Below are 19,345 nucleotides of genomic sequence, written 5' to 3' on the forward strand. Positions count from 1 at the left end.
AAAGGTATCTGACTTATTTAATATGACAGATTAAATTTTTTTTCGACATCATTTTTTTTCTCAAAAAGTTGCGTATTAATAAAGTTTTTATCATGTTACCATGTCTCCTTGCAATGTTTTAGAAACATACCACATCCAAACTGTTACTTTACGTGCTGCAATCAAACTGTTTTCTTTACTGTGTTATCCTTGAAAGTAAAATGACGTTAATATAAAACAATATTATAAATTAAATGGATTAATTAAGAACTGTCTTTTTACGTTTCTTTATAATTTGTCAAGGGCTATTATTTCACTGGCTACGTCTTTAAATTTGAATATGCAGCTCTGATAACTGCCTTTTTATAAGTGTACATTAACATATGTAGGACTATTAATATTTACTACACACAAATTTAGTCACTCATTGTAATTATTCACAAAATATAAAAAACAAACAAAATATTTTAACAAATTTTTGTTTTGGTTGCAAATTTTAAATAAAAAATAATGCAAACAAAATAAAACGGTTTTAAACACATTGTGAAAACCAACCTGGTACATTTTAAGTAAGCAAATAATAATAACAATAATAATAATCACGTAAATATCACATTTGTCTTCTACGAAAACAAAACTAGCCCAAAGTGCAGAGATTTCATTCATTTAAAAAAAAAAATAATAAATAAACAAAGTAAATAGATAATAAATAGATAATAAAAATACACATATAAAATTAAATACGACAAATAAATGGCATTACATGCAAATTATAAAATTGAATTCAAATAAATTTCAGTGCATAGATGTTATAACATAAGAAAAAAAATCATTTGTAAAATGTATTTCATTTTAACTATTTGCAAATCATTAAAAAATATATTATATTTTAATAATTTAAAATTATTATAATAATTATATTGCAATCTAATTACTTGTTTGCACTAAAACTAATGCTTATATTTTAAGGATTTTATCCAACACAAATTACATATATAAAGCATCCAAAATACAATTTAGAATTGTTTTTGTTTATAAATTCTAAATTGATTTTGAGAAATGGTCTGTGTTTTAGCAATTTTTTAGGGCTTTCATTGTAGGTTACATTGTTATGCCAGTGCCAGCAAGAAACTGTCTTAATGATTTAGTTAGTAAACCATTCATCCATTGCTGATTCATTCTGCTTTAGTGCTGAATTCTGTGACCCACCAAATTATTTGATCCAAGTAATGAGGGTAATGGTAGGATTAGGTTTGTGTTTAGTAGCAGCTTGAATTAACTCAATACAGCTCCTACTAGAGTCACATGATTTAATAGGTCACCAAGATCAATGCATTGACTAGTGCTGACGCCTGTCCTGTGAAATCCCCTTAACCACTGAAAGAATGCTTTGACACAGATATCACTTCATGAATATACAGCAAATGTGTGTGTGTGTGTGTGTGGTGGTGGGGGGGGGGCGGTTATGCTTCACACTGGTGCACTTATAAATAGATATAACAAATAATAAAGAAAACGTTTAATGAATCTAACACCTAACATACAACATTCTGGTCACTTCACACTGCCACTAAAACTATTTAAAAAACATGCTTATTTTGTTTTGCTTGGTCAATGTGTTCACCTAATTGTAGTATGGTATAGTTTGAATTGGCTTTGGAAAAAAAAATCTGTAAAAATACAAAAAAATACTTAAATATATTTTATATATAATTGCATTTAACTTGAATTTCTTAAATAAGGTACATTCCATTTTCTTGCAATTTTCAAGGGTTCATTTGCAGAGTAGTATATGCATGCACCCAAGTCTGAAGGGAACAAATAATATGATAGTAGACAGCAATGCATATAAGAGAGAAGTCTGGTGTGGAGAGTGGATTATTAGATTTGAATATATCAGTTAAATAAGCAGAGACAGCTGAAAAGTAAGCATCCACATATTACCCTTCAAGTCCTTTTGATATCAGGTGCTCAGCTGCATACAGCAGTCTCATCTGTTACTCGTCACTGAATCACTTTAATGTTAAAATGTTACTGTTATTTTACTGATACTTTTACACAAACAGAACGTACCATAGGAGATTTGGCATTAAAGTATTTTGCTACTGTTATGAGTTTTTTTGTATAATTATTATTATTATTATTATTTTACGTCTTTTAATTCAAATGTGCCGATTATATTGGTCTAGTTTTGTTTTCATAGTAGACAAACATGATATTTATGTTGTTTATCTTGTTTTTTGTTTTGTTTTTTGTTTTGACTTATTTAAGAAAAAAATACCAGCTAGGTATTTTCACAACGTTTCTAAAACATTTTATTTTGGTTACATTCCTTTTAGTTATTTAAAAAAAAAAAAAAAAAAAAAAGGTTTTTAAAACATTATACTACAACATTACGTAACTGCAACAAAAATGCAACATCATGAAAAGATGTTAAAATTTTTTGCATTTGCTGGGTTGATACAGTTAATTGGTGGCCTTATGTGTCTAAAGTGTGTGTGGTGGGTGTGTTTGGGGGTTTGGCTGGTGTTTATCTGTGCATTTGCTCTACATGGGGGTTCTGTAATGATTTGCCCACACACTGAGTAAGAATTGCCTTGTTATAGCCAACTGACCACTAACCACAATCATACACACAGCACAGGAGACTTCTCTTTTTTTTCTCTGACACAAACAAACTCTCAAATCACAAACTCAATTGTTCTTACTCTTATATCAAAGAGAAATGGCCACAGACATGTATCCGTTTTTGCCCTCTTTCTCTCCCTCGACCTGTCTTCCTCCATCTTCTGTCTCTCTCCTGCATGCACACCCAGAGCAAAAGGCTGTGAACAACACCCAGACCGTTCTCTAAAGCAGCTGCATACCAAACCTCTCCGATAAGGGAGGGTGTCTTCTTTCAAAACAGCTTTTAGCACTCATTTCTTGAAAGTGCCTCTCTTGCTTTCCTTCTCTCTCTCTCCCTCTCTTTCTTTCTCTCTGTCACCGGAACCGTTTCGCATATCAAGAGCTCCTCCTGCTGGCTGGAAACTCTGGCCCAAATTTTTCTTAAATTACTTATAGACTAATTTCCGTGATGTTTACCTGGAGTTTATTAAGGAAAGCTGCCCTAACAAGGCCTTACCAAGAGTCCAGACACTAAAAGACGCTATTCATTCAAACGGTTGACTCAAATAAATGATCTTTGCCCAGGTTTTGTCATCCGATTAGTCAGTTATTAAGTGTGATCGCAAACATTCGACTGCTTTCAAGATGCTGTTACTGATTTCTGGTCTGGTCCTCTAAAAGGAACCGCCAGCGGTTCTCGACTCAAGTTTCCAAGTGTGCATGTGCCTGAGACAGATATGAAAAGGACTCTGATAACAGCACCGTTATTCATGATTCTGAATAGACGTATTATGGCAGAGAGAGAGAAAGGGACTGTTGGTGCATCGGTGTAGTCGGCCGCCTCTTTCCTCTCTAGACTGTTAATCCTATTTGGTGTGTGCAGTGAAAACGGCTGTCAATAGTTTAAGCTGATAAACGAGAGAGGCAAAGGGTTTAACCACAGACCTCCAAACAGAGCCTGGTCTCCACAGAGCAGGGATAGAGCACTTCCATTCCTCCCTTCTTCCTCTCTCTCTTCACTTACTGTCTCATTCCTGCTCTCCGAATCATTCCAGCATTGCAAAGAAGCTCGGGGTGAACAGAGAATCTCGTTTTTGTAAGTCATTTTATTCACTTCTCCCTTAACACTCTACACTAACACCCACTCGCTAAGATGAATGCATCGCTTTTGATAAGGTCAGACTGTATGCTGAACACTTCTTGGACTCAGAAATAGTGCATATATATATATGATATCCCAAGAGTTTATCCAAGAGGTTAATGAGATCTGGGTCAGGAGAAAGTCCTGGACTGTTAAATAAAGAATGTGAATAGCACATGAAATTAATAATACTGCAATAAAACAGGGTTGCTCGAGCTCACCTTTCTGATGGACAACGTGCCATTAACATGCCAAGTAGTGCTTAATGTAACTTATATAGCACTCATTAATATGTTACCGGCTTTGAAAAGCCACATGCGGAGGTCTGGGTTACTGCGTGTAGCTAATGTTACTGTGCTCTGCTGCCAGGATAGATGAGGCACATTTCAATCCTCTGGATGTTCAGCGGAGTACAGAACACAATTGAGCAGTGGGTTGAGTTGGAAAACATTGATCTTGAATCTGACCCCTGCTGGAGGACATGGGTAGAATTTCCATTTGAGAAAATGGAAAGACTAAGACTTTGAGATATGGAGGTACTTTATACGGTTAGGCGCTTTGATAGGATGAGATACTGCCTGGCTATTTTCCTTTTTACTATAGGGAAAGGTTAAGATGCCCAACATGGAAAACTCCACATATTTATCAAAACATACCATTGTTTAAAAGCTTGGGGTCAGTAAGATTTGCTGTTGTTTTTTTATTTTTTTGTTTTTTTATTTTGGACAGAAATTACTTTTATTCATCAAGGACGCATTAACTCTATCAAATATTTAACATCATCACCAAATCTGCATTTTAAAATGTTTTCTGATGGATCATGGTGACACTGAACACCTGCTAAAAACTCAGCTTTGCCATCACAGGAATTAGAGATATTTTAAAATATATATTTAAATTGTAATAATATTTCAAAATATTAATGCTTTTTTTCTGTTTATTACTGGTTCACCCAAATAAATGCAGCCTTGGTGAGCAAAAAATATATTTTTCAAAAATATTCAAATATTTTATTGACCCCAAGCTTTTTAACAGTTTTTTAAACCGAAAATGAAAAATCCAATGGTTCGCCAAAGTTGTCAAATGAAACATGACGTCTGGCCAGCACTGACGTTTGATGTCAATGGCATAAAATGCCATCAGCAATCCTTATAACTTTTTGTGGTCCATTTCAGAGCTTTGTGGGAGAGGAAGATTATTAATAAACAACATTTTTTTGTGGAAATGGATTAATATGCACATGGATAAATCTTAGCATTTATGGATGGACTGCTCCTTTAAATATTAATCCATTCTTCACACAAAATGTTCATATCTCATCAAAAGTCTTGTATAAATCATATAGAATACTTTAATGGTGCTTACAGACTTCAAGGAGCATGAGGGTGCATATGTGACAACTTAGATTTTGTGAACTATACCTCAAAAAAAATGGAAACACAAGTCTGTTTCTCTCTCTCTGGCAGTAATAGAGGCATTTTCGAGGCGGTCAGCATTCGAGGGCGATTTTTCTCCTCGTGAAGTTTGCATGATTGAAGTGTGTAACCGGAGCAGGAGTAATAGAGAAAGCGGCAAAAATTGCAGGCACCCAAGAGAACAGAGACCAGAATATCACATGCACGCAAAACAAAAACACCACAGCCATTGATAAAGAACTCTTGAGTGATATTTGTAGACATTACTTGCCCTTTAGGCTGTTAGAGAAGGTGGAGCAAAAATAGCAGTCGAAAAGAGAATATTATAACACGACGGAGAAAGACTAAGAACAAAAGAGTGAGAGAGTCATCTAGAGAGCTGGATATTATGCTATCATTAGGCTCAAATGTGATCTCGCAGGGCCTTAGTTAACGACTCAAGTGTCTACACTCGGAGTGTGTGTGATCATTTGAGACAACACCTCTTCATTTCTATATTCCCCATACACTACCTCATTACTGTATCTCAGCCATCAGACCAACACTTAATTACTGCTCCCTCTGCAGAGCTTTTTCTGTGCGAAAAGCATCAGCAGAGCAATAATACTCACTTTTCTTCTGGGGCCGAGTGATCATCATATGTCTGCTAAAGCATCTTGACAGAAAAATGCATCATAGTCCGAGTTCCCATCAGTCCCTGCCATGTGCATTCTAGCGGTTTCTCTCACACATAGAAGGCTCAAGGGGAGCCTGCACACTAAAGGAGAGAACAGGCCGGTACAAATCTGTTTCTCTGGTCTCTATCCAGGTGACTGTGGCGCTCTGAGACCCTGTGAGCGGGATGATCTGCATTTGGGCTAAACTGTCCTTGGGAACTACGCCACAATCCCCATCAGCAAGCAACGACAGAGCTGGCAGAGCTCCGTATGGACGGCACTTTGGAGAGTCGACTTCGAGAGGAAAACAGGAAAGGGAGAGAAGTGATGGAAATAAACAAGAAAGAACGCATGAAATAAGATCAAGTCTCCGTGTTTGTCAGAGCGGATGGGATGTAGAGGCTAATTAAGAGATGGATAACAGAGATTAGAAAGAGTGAGTGAAACAAAAGATGCCATTGCGAATGGACTCAGGATGGAGTAGGTACCAACACACTAGGATGTGTTTTGCTTTCACACACACACACAATGCACAACATCTTTGTAAATGTTTCCTTCCTCATGCATCATGTCAGAGCACAGCACAGATTGGCAAATATCCTAACATTGTCTTATTTGCAATTTAGCAGACTTTTTTTTGCCTATTTACAATTGTCAGATAGAAATGAATAGCTAAGGCAACTGAAATATAGTAGGATGGTGGCATATTCATTCCTCAAAAATGTGGGGTTGAACCTCCAACCTAAAGACTGGAAGCCTGAAGAAAGCCTGAAAATAAATAAATAAAATGAACAAATAAATAAGTACAAAATTGGGAAAAGTTCATTGTGAGATAAAGTTTATTTCAAGTCATAATTTTGAGATATAAAATGGCAAATGCAAGATATAGAATCACAGTTATTGCTTTTCATTATTACATTTAAACATTTATTTTATAGTAAAGCATTTTTTACAGTGTACTTAAGATATCTTGTGTATTATTTACAGCTGTTTTGATATTTGACGTTAATTTGATTTCAAAGGTAATGGCCATTATTGCTTTAAAATGATTCATTCAATTCAAGTATTTATCATAATGGACAGCATATTCTGTGATTTTATTTGTTAAAACTGAACACAATCTTGCTACTCAGGCTGTGTATGAACATTGTTATACATATATTTATTTACTTCTTTTCCATTTTCCATTTACTTGTACTTTTACTTTAAATACTTAAGTATGTTTAAGATTTAAAACAAAAAATAAATACTTTTCGTAATTAAGTACAAAAAATATCATATACTTTTGTAAGTATATGATAAGACTTTTACTCAAGTAATATTCTAAATGGTGACTTCAATTTCAAGTCATTTTCAGGTAAGATACCTGTACTTTTACTTAAGTATGGCTTTTAGGTACTTTACACCACTGGTTCTGGTTCCATTGTCCCGAAGTGGACTAATGCATTTTTGGCTACAACTCAAAAATTACCTTCAAAACACAAAATTCATTTGAGTTCATTTGAGAAGATCATAATGATGAACAAAAACATGGAAGAAGCATAAACTTTGGTTGATTACGAGGTTTATTTTGTGCAATACTCTTTTATTTTGTGAAAAACCTATTGGCTTTTGGTCAAGGGACCTAGGATGATACTTTTTGCTTGACCTACAAAAATATCCATAATTCCTGCAGCACTCTATTGTTTGGGGAACAATCTAAAAAAGATTGCTGGGGAGTTGTGTTGCTCGGAAAAATAAAAAGAAAGCCATTTTGTGATCAGCTCTATTAAAACCCTATTATGAAGTCGAAAAGCATCAGTAAATTAAATTGGTTAATTTGTTAAAAGAAAAAAAAATCTTAAAGAATGGTAATTAATAAATAGATAAATAAAAATATAGAACTTGTTTCGTAAAATGTTTAAAGTGTCTCATTATAAAAAAGGTTGATTGCAAAGAAGTGCAGTGTTGAAGAGGGTAATAGCAGGAAAGCCAAATAAAGGTAATTAACCATCTGCATCAATAACAATAACATCTCACCTAGAGACCAATTACAAAGAAAAGCAACAGCTACTACAGACAAAACAACAATACAAACACTCAAGCGAGAGCATGTGGTGTGTGTATCCCAACCAAGCATGAAAACCATGGCGTTTTAGGTGACAGAGAAAAGCGAAATCCAAGAGGGAAGGATCTGTAGCATTAAACAGAGAAGTTGGAGCCACAGATTCCCACCGAACTGCATGTGGTGGCGCTACACACACACACACAAAACCCTAAGTCTTATTTGTAGAGCTCAAAAGCAGATGGTCGGGTCACTGTGTGTGTGTGTGTGTGTGTGTGTGTGTGTGTGTGTGTGTGTGTTGTGTGTGTGTGTGTGTGTGTGTGTGTGTGTGTGTGTGTGTGTGTGTGTGTGTGTGTGTGTGTGTGTGTGTGTGTGTGTGTGTGTTTGTTTGTATGCCTCCACCTAACAAAGCCTACCTACACCATCCACCAACACCCCAACCACCTCCATCTTCCACCACAGAGAATAAACCCACACACACACTCAAAGGTTCCCACACACACTTCTACATACAAATGGCCATGAGCATATTCCTCTGAGAGCCTAGCAAAAATCCTTCCACTCTGTCTCTCTCTCACACGCATTTTTAGACTGCCAAAAGCCTCGCTGAGATGTTGGCACAGATGCCGCATCACAAAACACTTCCATAAATGAATTCTGTCAAAACACACACACAGACACATGCTCGCCAAACGGCCCAGGCATTTGCTAATTTGTTGGCAGAGCGATGCTTCTTCAAGTAGACTCTCAGGAGAAGTTCTTGTTTGCTAACAGCACAGCAACAAAGCGTTGACAGATATGACTCTGGCCTGCTGGTACGAAACACGTTTTTAGTGCCTCAAACGTGTTTTTTATTTACAAAGCCGACTGGTCCTTGATTGGTTGGCTGCGTGTCGTATTGCAAACCTGTAGCTGGCTGCAGATCACTCATGTTTAATTCCGCACCTGTGATGCTGGAGCATTGACACTCTTTAATCATAAAAGATTGTGTCGAAGCTGCGTTATCAGTGATATTTTAAAAGAAGGCTTTTCAAACTTTTTAACAGCAGGGGCATTATCTTGACTATCTTATAATGACTATCTTGTTTTTGTTGAACATCAAGACAGCTACCATATTTTCCGGACTATAAGTCGCACTTTTTTTCATAGTTTGGCTGGTCCTGCGACTTATAGTCAGGTGCGACTCATTTATCAAAATTAATTTGACATGAACCAAGAGAAATTATCTAAGAGAAAACATTACCGTCTACAGCCACTAGAGGGCGCTCTATGCTGCTCAGCGCTCCTGTAGTCTACACTGAAAACATAGAGCGCCCTCTCGCGGCTGGAGACGGTAATGTTTTCTCTTGGATCTTGGTTCTAAATAAATGTGACTTATAGTCCAGTGCGACTTATATATGTTTTTTTTTCCTCATCATGACGTATTTTTGGACTGATGCGACTTATACTCAGGTGCGACTTATAGTCCGAAAAATACAGTCCATATTTTCATATTTAAAAAAATGCATTTAAAAGCATTTGAGGAAAAACTAAAATATGTATATGTTTTCTTACGAGTTGATGTGCTATTCTCATTCATGTTACAGCTCAAAATTACAGTATCACAATTTATCTTCAGAAATTTTAGGAGTCATGTCTGAAACCAACTTTGACAGTTATGAAAAAGCAACCTCTAAGCAATAAAATTTCAGTGCTGTCGCAGAGTGAAACGCTGCCAACCTCAGAAATGACCAGTTCTGAACAGAGAGAAAGAGAGTGAGGAGGAGGAAAACGTGTGCGAGCGCTTGTATGTGTACATGCCAGCTGTCAGAGTCTGTTCTCGGCAATACTCATGCTGGCAGACAAGAAATGACCAATCAGAATCCAGCTCGTCTTCTCGCTCTCAAAATACTTTCTTTACTGTCACTTTGGTCAATTTAATGTATCCTTCCTTGCTGAATGCTAATACCAGACTAGAAACAGTTTGCTTACCAACCCTTTGTTTTATTTTTCAGAAAACATTAAATATAGCATTTAAAACATTTTGCTTAAATTTATTTGTGTTACCTCTCCAAAAGGTCAAAACCAGACAGACCCAGTATGAGAGAAAGGCCATACTGAAACCTGACAAACATGTGAGAGAAAACAAACTGATAGAGGATTACATCAAAAAGCTGACTTGAGAGAGGTCATGGGGGTTAGATAGGGGACACGGAGGAAAAACAAGGAAAAATGAGACAGAAAAAGAGAGAATGACACAGCCGACTGCTTTTGAAGGTGGAAGTCGAGATGACACGAGGCAGAAGAGACAGTGTAAAGTTTTAATGACAGAGAAAAGAGTCGAAGGGAACGAGAGGCCAGGTATAACAGAAAGAGAGAGATGAAAGATATAAGGGTCACTGAGACACTGCAATGAGGCTTTCTGAACTGAATGAATTACAGAGAAAGAGTACTTAATGAGGAAGGAAGAGGAGGAGAAAAAAGGGGTGATTGCACAGGTAGGACATGATGAGGTTGAGACTCTTTCTAAGCCTGCACTGCCCTCTTTCGGTGGAAATAAACCAGAAAACCAGTTGGGTGCATCTGTCAAAGAAATAAATAAAGAACTATTACACTGACAAAGAGCGAAAAGATCTAAGCCTTTTTTTCTTTACAGGATAGCTGTTTTTAATGAAAAGTTAAAAAGAAAACAATCCCGACAGATTTCACCACCCTGCAGTTTCATTTCACACTGATTCCGAAAGCAACGTGAGCAGTGACTGATTCTGAAATAAAAGCTTTGGGGCTCCAAAACAAAAGGCTTTTGGAATCAAGACAATGCAGAACCACACGACGTGCAATAACAGAAAATAGCATTTATTTGAAGCATTTATTTTCCTGCAGCTTATATCAGCTCGTTTAGCAGATGAAGAAAATGGGGGGGGGGGGGGTCTCAGCCAGTATACAGCTTAGTTAAGATCTAGATCATTCCTTTCCGTTTGTCTTTTAAATTTCTAACAAATTAAACATCCAGTTTATCAAAACCTCTAAACGGGCCTGAGGACCTGTCAGCACTCATATGTGCACAGCCTCAGAAAATGCCAAACCATGAGCGGTTGAATTTGAAAATAAAAGACTTGTGATTCAGGAGTGTGAATGAGAAATTAAGTATGTGTGTGTGTGCACGCGTGCTTGTATTCCAGTCAATTACTGCATCCTTGAGAGAAGGACAAGGGTTTAACTGGTGACATGAGGATGTCAAATCAGAGTTGTGTACACACACACACACATTCACAGTCTTATTTAAAAGCTCAGCTGTTATTGCCCGCGGCAACAGCATCATATATTGATTTCCACCGGAAATGCGAGGAAAAGAAATGTGCGAGAGAGAGAGAGTCTTTTGATTGGCATGCAATGGATAAAGTGAACTACTTATAATGCAGTGCCAGTAGACAAGAGGAACTTGACTTAACCAGCATGGACAGAGTAGAAAAAAAGAAAGAGATGGAGAGCTGCGAGTGCTCTCTGTGGGTGTGCTTCTGAGGTGGAGGTAATCTGTGATCTTTCGTTTCCTCCCTCCCTGATCTACTGTTGCTAAATCCGGATGACCAGATGGCCCCCACGCTCTCTTTCATCCAAGTGTGTGAGCGACAAGGAGAAAGAGCGATGCTGAGACTGGAAAGGAGGGGGACAACGATGAAAGACGGCTTTTTTTACTTAAGGACAGAAAGAGAAACTGCAAAGTGAGCAAATATACTTTTTGGTAGAAAAAGACATCGAACTGAGGGTGAACTCTCTCTCTCTCTCTCTCTCTCTCTCTCTCTCTCTCTCTCTCTCTCTCTCTGCACAGCCTGCTGTGTAGACTCCACTGCAGATTTTGTACCTCTTATGGAGAAGAATGTAGAAGCGTCTAGTGTGGCTGTGGATCACATGCTTCTAAACCCTGCTGGTTCAAACTGGTTTGGTGCTGGTCTAGCTGGTGGACCTAGCAGAGCCAATTCTGCAGGTTGATCAAGAGAATATTAGCACTGGGATCCAAAACATAACATTTGCCGGTGATCAGTTGTGGTCTTGAACAAATATTTTTTTTAGTTTTTTAATCTCTTCTTTCCTCTCTTTACTGATTTCTTCAACTGAATATTTAGATAAAAGTGTTCAAATCATAAAGAATCAGAATTCCCTTGATCTTCTGAGATAAAATATTTCAATGTACTGTAAAAACATACTTTACCTGTAACTTTTTCCTCTCCAGTCCAAAAACACTACTGAAACTAAAGGCTGTAATACACTATGCAGATTTTTTACAGCCTTTGCCCTCAGTTTACTGTCTGGAGGAGATGATGATAGTTTAAGTCAGAGCCAGTCTGCAGATTTTGGGCAATCGAAATTGACAGATTTCACAGAAAAATGTGTGAATGATGGGCAGAGACTATGATTTCATCCAGTCGGAGGATAAAATAAAATAAAAAGTTTGATATTTAGACATTTTCATGCATCTCCCATGAATGAGGCACATGTTTTTCTCTGTAACCTCTTTCAAAGCTGGCAAGTGTATGATGGCCACACTGTAAAACCCGACAAGTTAACTTAACTCAAATCGTTTGAGTAAACTGATTGCCTTGACTGTAATACCTGACAAGTAAACTAAACTCAAACGGTTTGAGTAAACAGATATCCTTAAGTTATGTTAACTCAAACCGTTTGAGGAAACCGATTGCCTTAAACCATTTAAGTTGAAAAAACTAACAGTTATGAGTACTCTGAACTTAATTCAGTTGAGTTCCCTGAAAGAAGATATACATTGCAATTAAGTGATTAAGTGATTAATTGAGCTTTAGTGATGAACACCTGCTGTTAACAAACATAATTACTGAAGAAAAGAGAGAAAGGAACAACAGCTGATTCAGACACAGCTTCACTCAAACCTGACAAGTTATGTTAACTCAAACCGTTTGAGGAAACTGATTGCCTTAAACCATTTAAGTTGAAAAAAACTAACAGTTACGAGTACTCTGAACTTAATTCAGTTGAGTTCACTGAAAGAAGATATACATTGCAATTAAGTAATTAAGCGATTAACTAAGTGCTGATTGAGAATTAGTGATGAACAGCTGCTGTAAACAAACAGAATCACTGAAGAAAAGAGAAACACAAGAACTACTACAACTGACTTCAGACACAGCCTTAGATGAAATCAACTGAAATAAAATACATTAAATCTCTCAAGATCTGATTAAACAACCCCACAAACAGCATCACCAGCTCCACTTATTAATAACCAGACTGACTTTATTTCTGTCAGACGTCTACAGAAGATCTTATTGAGAATGAACTAAGGTTTAGATGTTGATTTATTGTTTCATTTGAAGTAACCATGTTAGAGATCAGTGTCTGCTTTAGTTGGGCTCTTGACCCTTGATTTCTGTCTTAGTCTTTTCTCTGGCTGTTATAACCGTGTGTTTCTAAAACACTTTTGTTGTAACTCAAAAGCCATCAGGTGTTCACCTGTACCTACATGTAGATTGTTGTACTTTATAGCTGTGATGATAGTTATTCATTATTATTCACAAATATTGATCTATACATAGTCTAATCTCTGATGAAACAAATGTGTAATTAGTAGAAGTGGACCTAATAAAAATGACACTAAGAGCCAGTAATTCTGTGATAATCAGTTAATATAAAAATGATTTCATAAACATTTTGTACACATACATTTGTCTTCTATGCCAGTAGCTCGTCACACACAGAGATCAATAATCAGAATATGAACCTCAACAATGGTGACAAAAAAACATGCTGCAATGCATGCTGGGTACTATTGTAGTACAAAACTCATCCATGGCGCCCAGCATGCTCTGCAGCATTTTTTTTTTTCTTTTATGGTCACCATTGTTGAGGTTCATAATCTGATTATTGATGTCTTTGTGTGACTGTTTGACACCGTAGAAGACCAAACTGTTTGGAAAGTCTTTGTTTTAACTGATTATTACAGAAACACTGGCTCTAAGAATCACTTTTACTACAGTCAATTTAATTACACAACCCAAATTTCATCAGAGATTAGACTCCTAGCAGTTGCATAATAATATATATAATTGGTTGTTATACCAATATAAAGTATAACAACCTACATCTAGGTACAGGTTAACACCTGATGGCTTTTCTTCTGGGCTTTTGAGTTACAACAAATATGTTTTAGAAACACACGGTTATAACAGCCAGAGAAAAGACTAAGACAGAAATCAAGGGTCAAGAGCCCAACTAAAGCAGACACTGATCTCCAGCATGGTTACTTCAAATGAAACAATAAATCAACATCTAAACCTTAGTTCATTCTCAATAAGATCTTCTGTAGACGTCTGACAGAAATAAAGTCAGTCTGGTTATTAATAAGTGGAGCTGGTGATGCTGTTTGTGGGGTTGTTTAATCAGATCTTGAGAGATTTCATGTATTTTATTTCAGTTGATTTCATCTAAGTCTGTGTCTGAAGTCAGTTGTAGTAGTTCTTGTGTTTCTCTTTTCTTCAGTGATTCTGTTTGTTAACAGCAGCTGTTCATCACTAATTCTCAATCTGCACTTAGTTAATCACTTAATTACTTGAATGCAAAGTTTTAAAACTTACATGGTTTAAATCAAGGCAATCTGTTTACTCAAACGATTTGAGTTAAGTTAACTTGTCGGGTTTTACAGTGCAGTGTTTAAAAATCTATTTCAATTTTAAAAGTCAAGTAGTGTATTCCAGCCTTAAGCTGCAAAATTATTCTGAAATACTTGAAAAAAATACATAGACAACAAACAAATGTGACATAAAAAATGTGTTACAAATAAAAAAAAGAAAAAAAAAATTATTAACTTTTATTTACTTCAGTTTTTATTTATCTTCTTTTTTTTTTTCTTTTAAGTGCCCGTGTTTTTTGTTAATATGAAAGTAAATGCAGCCTAACGCTGTTTGGACCCAAATGTTTTTCAATACCATACTCTGTGGCATTTAGCATGATACTTTATGATTACTATATTTATTTACCATTACAATTACATAGTACACCAACAAAATGGTATTTCTCATCATGGTAGTGTCCAAACATGGAGTTACCGTTGTACCATATCCAAAAAATATAGTACAGTACTTAAGAATTTCCCACAAAAAAAGGTTAAGGATAATATATTTTTGTAGTATTGAGAGAGTAGATGTTTTTGAGTATTCAGCATGCATCTCTCTGTCATCCATAGTTAAGACACAACCGATCCTCAGCAACATTTGACAGTTTCCTTGTCATCTGTGTCCGTAGAAAAGGATTATGGATGAAATAGAACAGTGATGGCAGGAGCATGAAAGTATTTATGCAGCACTGTGGTCCATTTCGTTCCACTGTATGTCCACACATGTAGCGGAATGACAATAAAGCTTAACTTGAACTTGAACATGTCCCAGCAACCAACCAGCCTCGGGCATTACTCATTAGCCTAGCACCAAGCTAACTCCAATGACAATGACCTGAGGGGGAACGAATCAAAGAGCAGATTCACCACATTTCTGAAATTTTACAATGATCTTCTACTGAATTCCAGCCGAGAGTCTCAAGTTAGCAATGAATTATAACAACCTTGAGCTGTCCGGAGTTTGAAATCAGTCAGCAAGATCCAGATCACTGAAGTGGAAACCTTTCAGAAACAAGACAAAATTATCAACCTCCGAACGCAATATAAATTGCATACCACAGGTGAACTTAAAAAAAAAAAAAAAAAAAAAAAACCCAGGAGAGGTAGCTCTTTAAAGGTCAAAAAAGTCAATCTCAACTAATCAAGAAATCACAAGTTTACTGAATTAAGCTGTATAATAACCCCTTTTTGGCACCAATTAAATTCCTTTTCATTTCAATCTGCCTTTGTGCCTTTTAGAACAGAATGAATATGTGCTGCTCTCAATGGGCTCCATACACTGACAAATGTGTTGAAGTGTTCTTATGTGTGCAGAGAAGATTCTCAAAAAAAACCAAAAAAAAACATTCCCATTCGTCTCACAGACCCAAGCCCTTCACTAGCAACTATCCTGTGCTATGACATGAAATGCAAGGGAAAAGTCTATTTCACGCTTTCAAAACCCCTCCAAAAACAAATGGGCATTGCTGAAACATTCATATATGCAAACTACTGTGATTTATACGCTTCTTGGATAAAAACATACCGGCCATCAGAAAAGAAAAATGCTTTTGAAGTGTGAAATTCCAGTATCTACCAACAGGGACTAATTGGATCATGTTAAACAGTAAGGAAGCTTACTGTGTTTAATCATAATTTATCATGACCCTCACTCTTCTTATAGATCTGGCTCCATCCTGCATCTATGAGTCATTAAACCTCATACAGGTGCCACAGGTGCATTTGAATCCAAACAGAAGTTAGACCCACCGGTGCAAGCATGTCAGATTGGTTTCCAGGTCTTCTCTATTGCTAATGAAACAGAGAAATGTATAGATCGCTGCTGATTTGCAATATGTAATAACCATGGGCCTCATTCAAGCAGCAAGCAGAATGGATATCTGTGAAAAATGTGTCCGTACTTCCTCTGTCATATTGAACTGAACACAACAATTTGCAGCAAATGGATTTATGAGCGATTTACGCAGAAATTCGCTCTGCTCGTGTTTCATGAGTAAGGCCCCATGTGTATGCCCAAGGGAGCTGAAGGAAGATCAGATCAACCTAAAACTGGGTTTTATCAGCATTTAGCACCACCTGCTCCCATGCCTGTTGTGTCAATATTTTGTTTCATCATCACCGAAAACCAGAGCAACAGGGGCATTTGATATTATAATATCGATCATATTTCACATCCCATACAATTATGGTCATATAGATTACAGAACTGCTGCTACTACAACAAGGCTTCTTCTTTAATGGCCTCCTGCACTTTTATAAGAAAAATAATCCTATAGTTGCACATTAAGCCATAAATACCTTGTAATAGTGGACAAAATGCAGAGGGTCCTATATGAAGTCTGATTTTTCTCTGCGTAATTTGATAGGTAAAATAGGTATTTTAAAAAGAATAGTGGCATGATGGAGCTTTTGGCAGTTACTGTAGATAAAATGAGAAACATTTACTAGACGTGGCAATTTAATTAATTAATTAATTAATTGTAATTAATGATTTGTGTATTTTTTATGCAAATCATTTTTATGGGCTGCCAACTAAACTGGGACACCAGTAAACATTCTTATTAATAACAAAAAAAAGTTTTAATTTTCTATATGTATAGTGTTATGCAAATATATCAACTTGATTGGAGCATTTCAGCGTTAATATAATTATATAATGGCATAAAATAATTACTGGATTCATTTTTTAATCTATAACTGTTTAAAAGTACTCATTCACGTGAAATAATCAAATTTTGGATAGACTTTTCTCCTTTTTTTACAACTGTATTAACTGTTGATTGTCACATGGTTAAGTATTGTGTTTGTTAGGTTGAGTTTTGTATTATTACAATCTATCAATCTACAATCTTTTACACAAATGTATATTTCTTAAAATGTTATTTTAACTAAAATTGTATTTAAATCCTTAATACATCTGGGCAAAAAAATAATCCCTAATAACTCTGTAAAAATCTTGCAATATATATATATATATATATATATTAGGGGTGTAACGATATCACAAATCGAACCGAAAGATCGCGATACACCACCCACGATACGAATCGCGGAACTCGTGGTGTACCGCGGTACTTTCACGCCTCCTGCTGCCCATTGTTGATGTTAAAGTCACTTATCTCTTACTAACTAATCTATTAATTTATTCAATTTTATTTCCATACATTTGATTAAATTGCATTGGTAACAACTAATACGAGCTTTTTAAACGCTGTTCTAAATATTATATTATATTAAGTTACTGTTTTCCAAGTGCATGTCATGTCACGTGACTTGGGAGTGAGCGTCACACTCGGTTACTACTGCATACGCAGGATGGCTGCTCCGCCTGAGATTGCAGATCCCACAGACACATTTAAGTCTTTTGTGTGGGAACATTTTGGTTTTCCAGTGGAGTACAGGAATGGAATTTGTGTCGTAGACAAAGCACACACAATCTGTCGTAACTGTTTCTCAAAACTTACTTATACGACAGGAAACACGTCTAATATGCAAGCGCATCGGAGACATCACCCCAACATTAATATTAGCGACACACGTAAGAAGCCTCAAAAACAGGAAACTTTTCCCACTGCCTTCAGAATGAAGCTACAAGCTAACTCGGACCGTGCTCAAACAATAACATAGGTAATAGGTGTTTTCATGGCACTAGATATGCAGCCGTTTTCCGCTGTTTAGAATGACGGATTTTATTCAAAACTCATACAAAAATGAGCCGACACTCAGTGAAAACGTAACATGCCTCACAGACATAATAAATATATCTATAGAAAGCTGTAAATGACTACTTAACGAAATAAAACAAATCTAAAACAAAAACTCATTGTAATCATAATCTGTGAAGATCTCGGCGCATCTAATGAGGAAATCGCGAGACAGGCAACTTCATCCTTGCAACACAGACTTAGAAAACACTAGTTTATTAGTAAATAATTCAAATATCTCCCTAATATTTACCAGTCACATTTATGGTAATTACTTTTGCCGGTGCTTTGCGGCAAGCTTGAGCCTATTGCGTGTATTTGAACGCAGAACTGTTCAGCTGCGCTGCTGCTGCGGGACACTAAACTCCGTCGAGTCGCTCTTCACAGTCGCAGTAGCGCGGTCTCGCGTTGTTTCCACCAGCGCGGCAATTTTGTTTTATCACTTATTAATGGATGTCTAAAATATAAAAGTAAGGAGAAGTATAAAACAGGCGGTAGGCCTGGCCCGCGTCTGAACTTTGACGTGAAAATTGGTCTCAGAGGAGCAGTTAGATGTGGCATCCAGCAGTGATGATCCTCCAGCAAAACAGGCACCAATCTCTGAACTGTTTGGAAAGTTAGTTCCAGTGGAGCCAGGCACTCCTGCACCTTGTAATGTTTGTCATATCAAATGTCTCCATATCAATGGTGAAAGATATACATTTTATTTATAATATATTTAATTTTAGTTTACTCGGATAAGCTGACTGCACTACAGAGATAAATGTTTTATTCTGACTAGTCTACATTGGAAGTATTTATTTAAATTTTGTTTACTCAGGTATGCTGACTGCACTAAAAATGTGAAGCCAAAGTTAATAAAGAAAAAGACAAGTTATTTTGTTGCTATAATTAAGTTAAGTGAATCTATTGTCCTTTTACCAGCAATGCTAAAGAACATGAACCCTGCCACCACAGCAAACCGAACCGAACCGGACCGAACCGTGGCTCCAAAATCGTAAACCGAACCGAACCGTGCCATTGGTGTATCGTTACACCCCTAATATATATATATATATATTGAACAACCCTTATTATGTTTATGTTGTAATTTGCTTATATATATATTTCACTTTGTATCTCTGTTACTAATGCTTGAAATTAACATTTAAAATATGTTATAGATTCTAGGGATATG

General features: G+C 36.4%; 2 protein-coding genes and 1 long non-coding RNA gene across 4 annotated transcripts in view; 2 read left to right on the forward strand and 1 right to left on the reverse strand.

The window, feature by feature from the left end:
* LOC127956584 (mucin-17-like) overlaps window positions 1-2,833 on the forward strand; it is a 37,733-nt gene extending 34,900 nt beyond the window's left edge. The window contains exon 23 of the mRNA XM_052554611.1: window positions 2,701-2,833. Coding sequence (XP_052410571.1) covers window positions 2,701-2,833 — 133 coding nt within the window. The remainder of the gene's footprint in view (window positions 1-2,700) is intronic.
* LOC127956256 (melanocortin-2 receptor accessory protein 2B-like) overlaps window positions 1-19,345 on the reverse strand; it is a 126,539-nt gene that overhangs the window by 106,159 nt on the left and 1,035 nt on the right. The gene's annotated exons all lie outside the window — the stretch shown is intronic.
* On the forward strand, window positions 3,485-6,618 carry LOC127956268 (uncharacterized). Its single transcript, XR_008153519.1, has 2 exons — window positions 3,485-3,682; window positions 5,951-6,618. It is a non-coding gene; the product is annotated as an uncharacterized LOC127956268 (long non-coding RNA).

Source organism: Carassius gibelio, chromosome B4 (assembly GCF_023724105.1).
Source record: "Carassius gibelio isolate Cgi1373 ecotype wild population from Czech Republic chromosome B4, carGib1.2-hapl.c, whole genome shotgun sequence".
NCBI classification, from domain to species: domain Eukaryota; kingdom Metazoa; phylum Chordata; class Actinopteri; order Cypriniformes; family Cyprinidae; genus Carassius; species Carassius gibelio.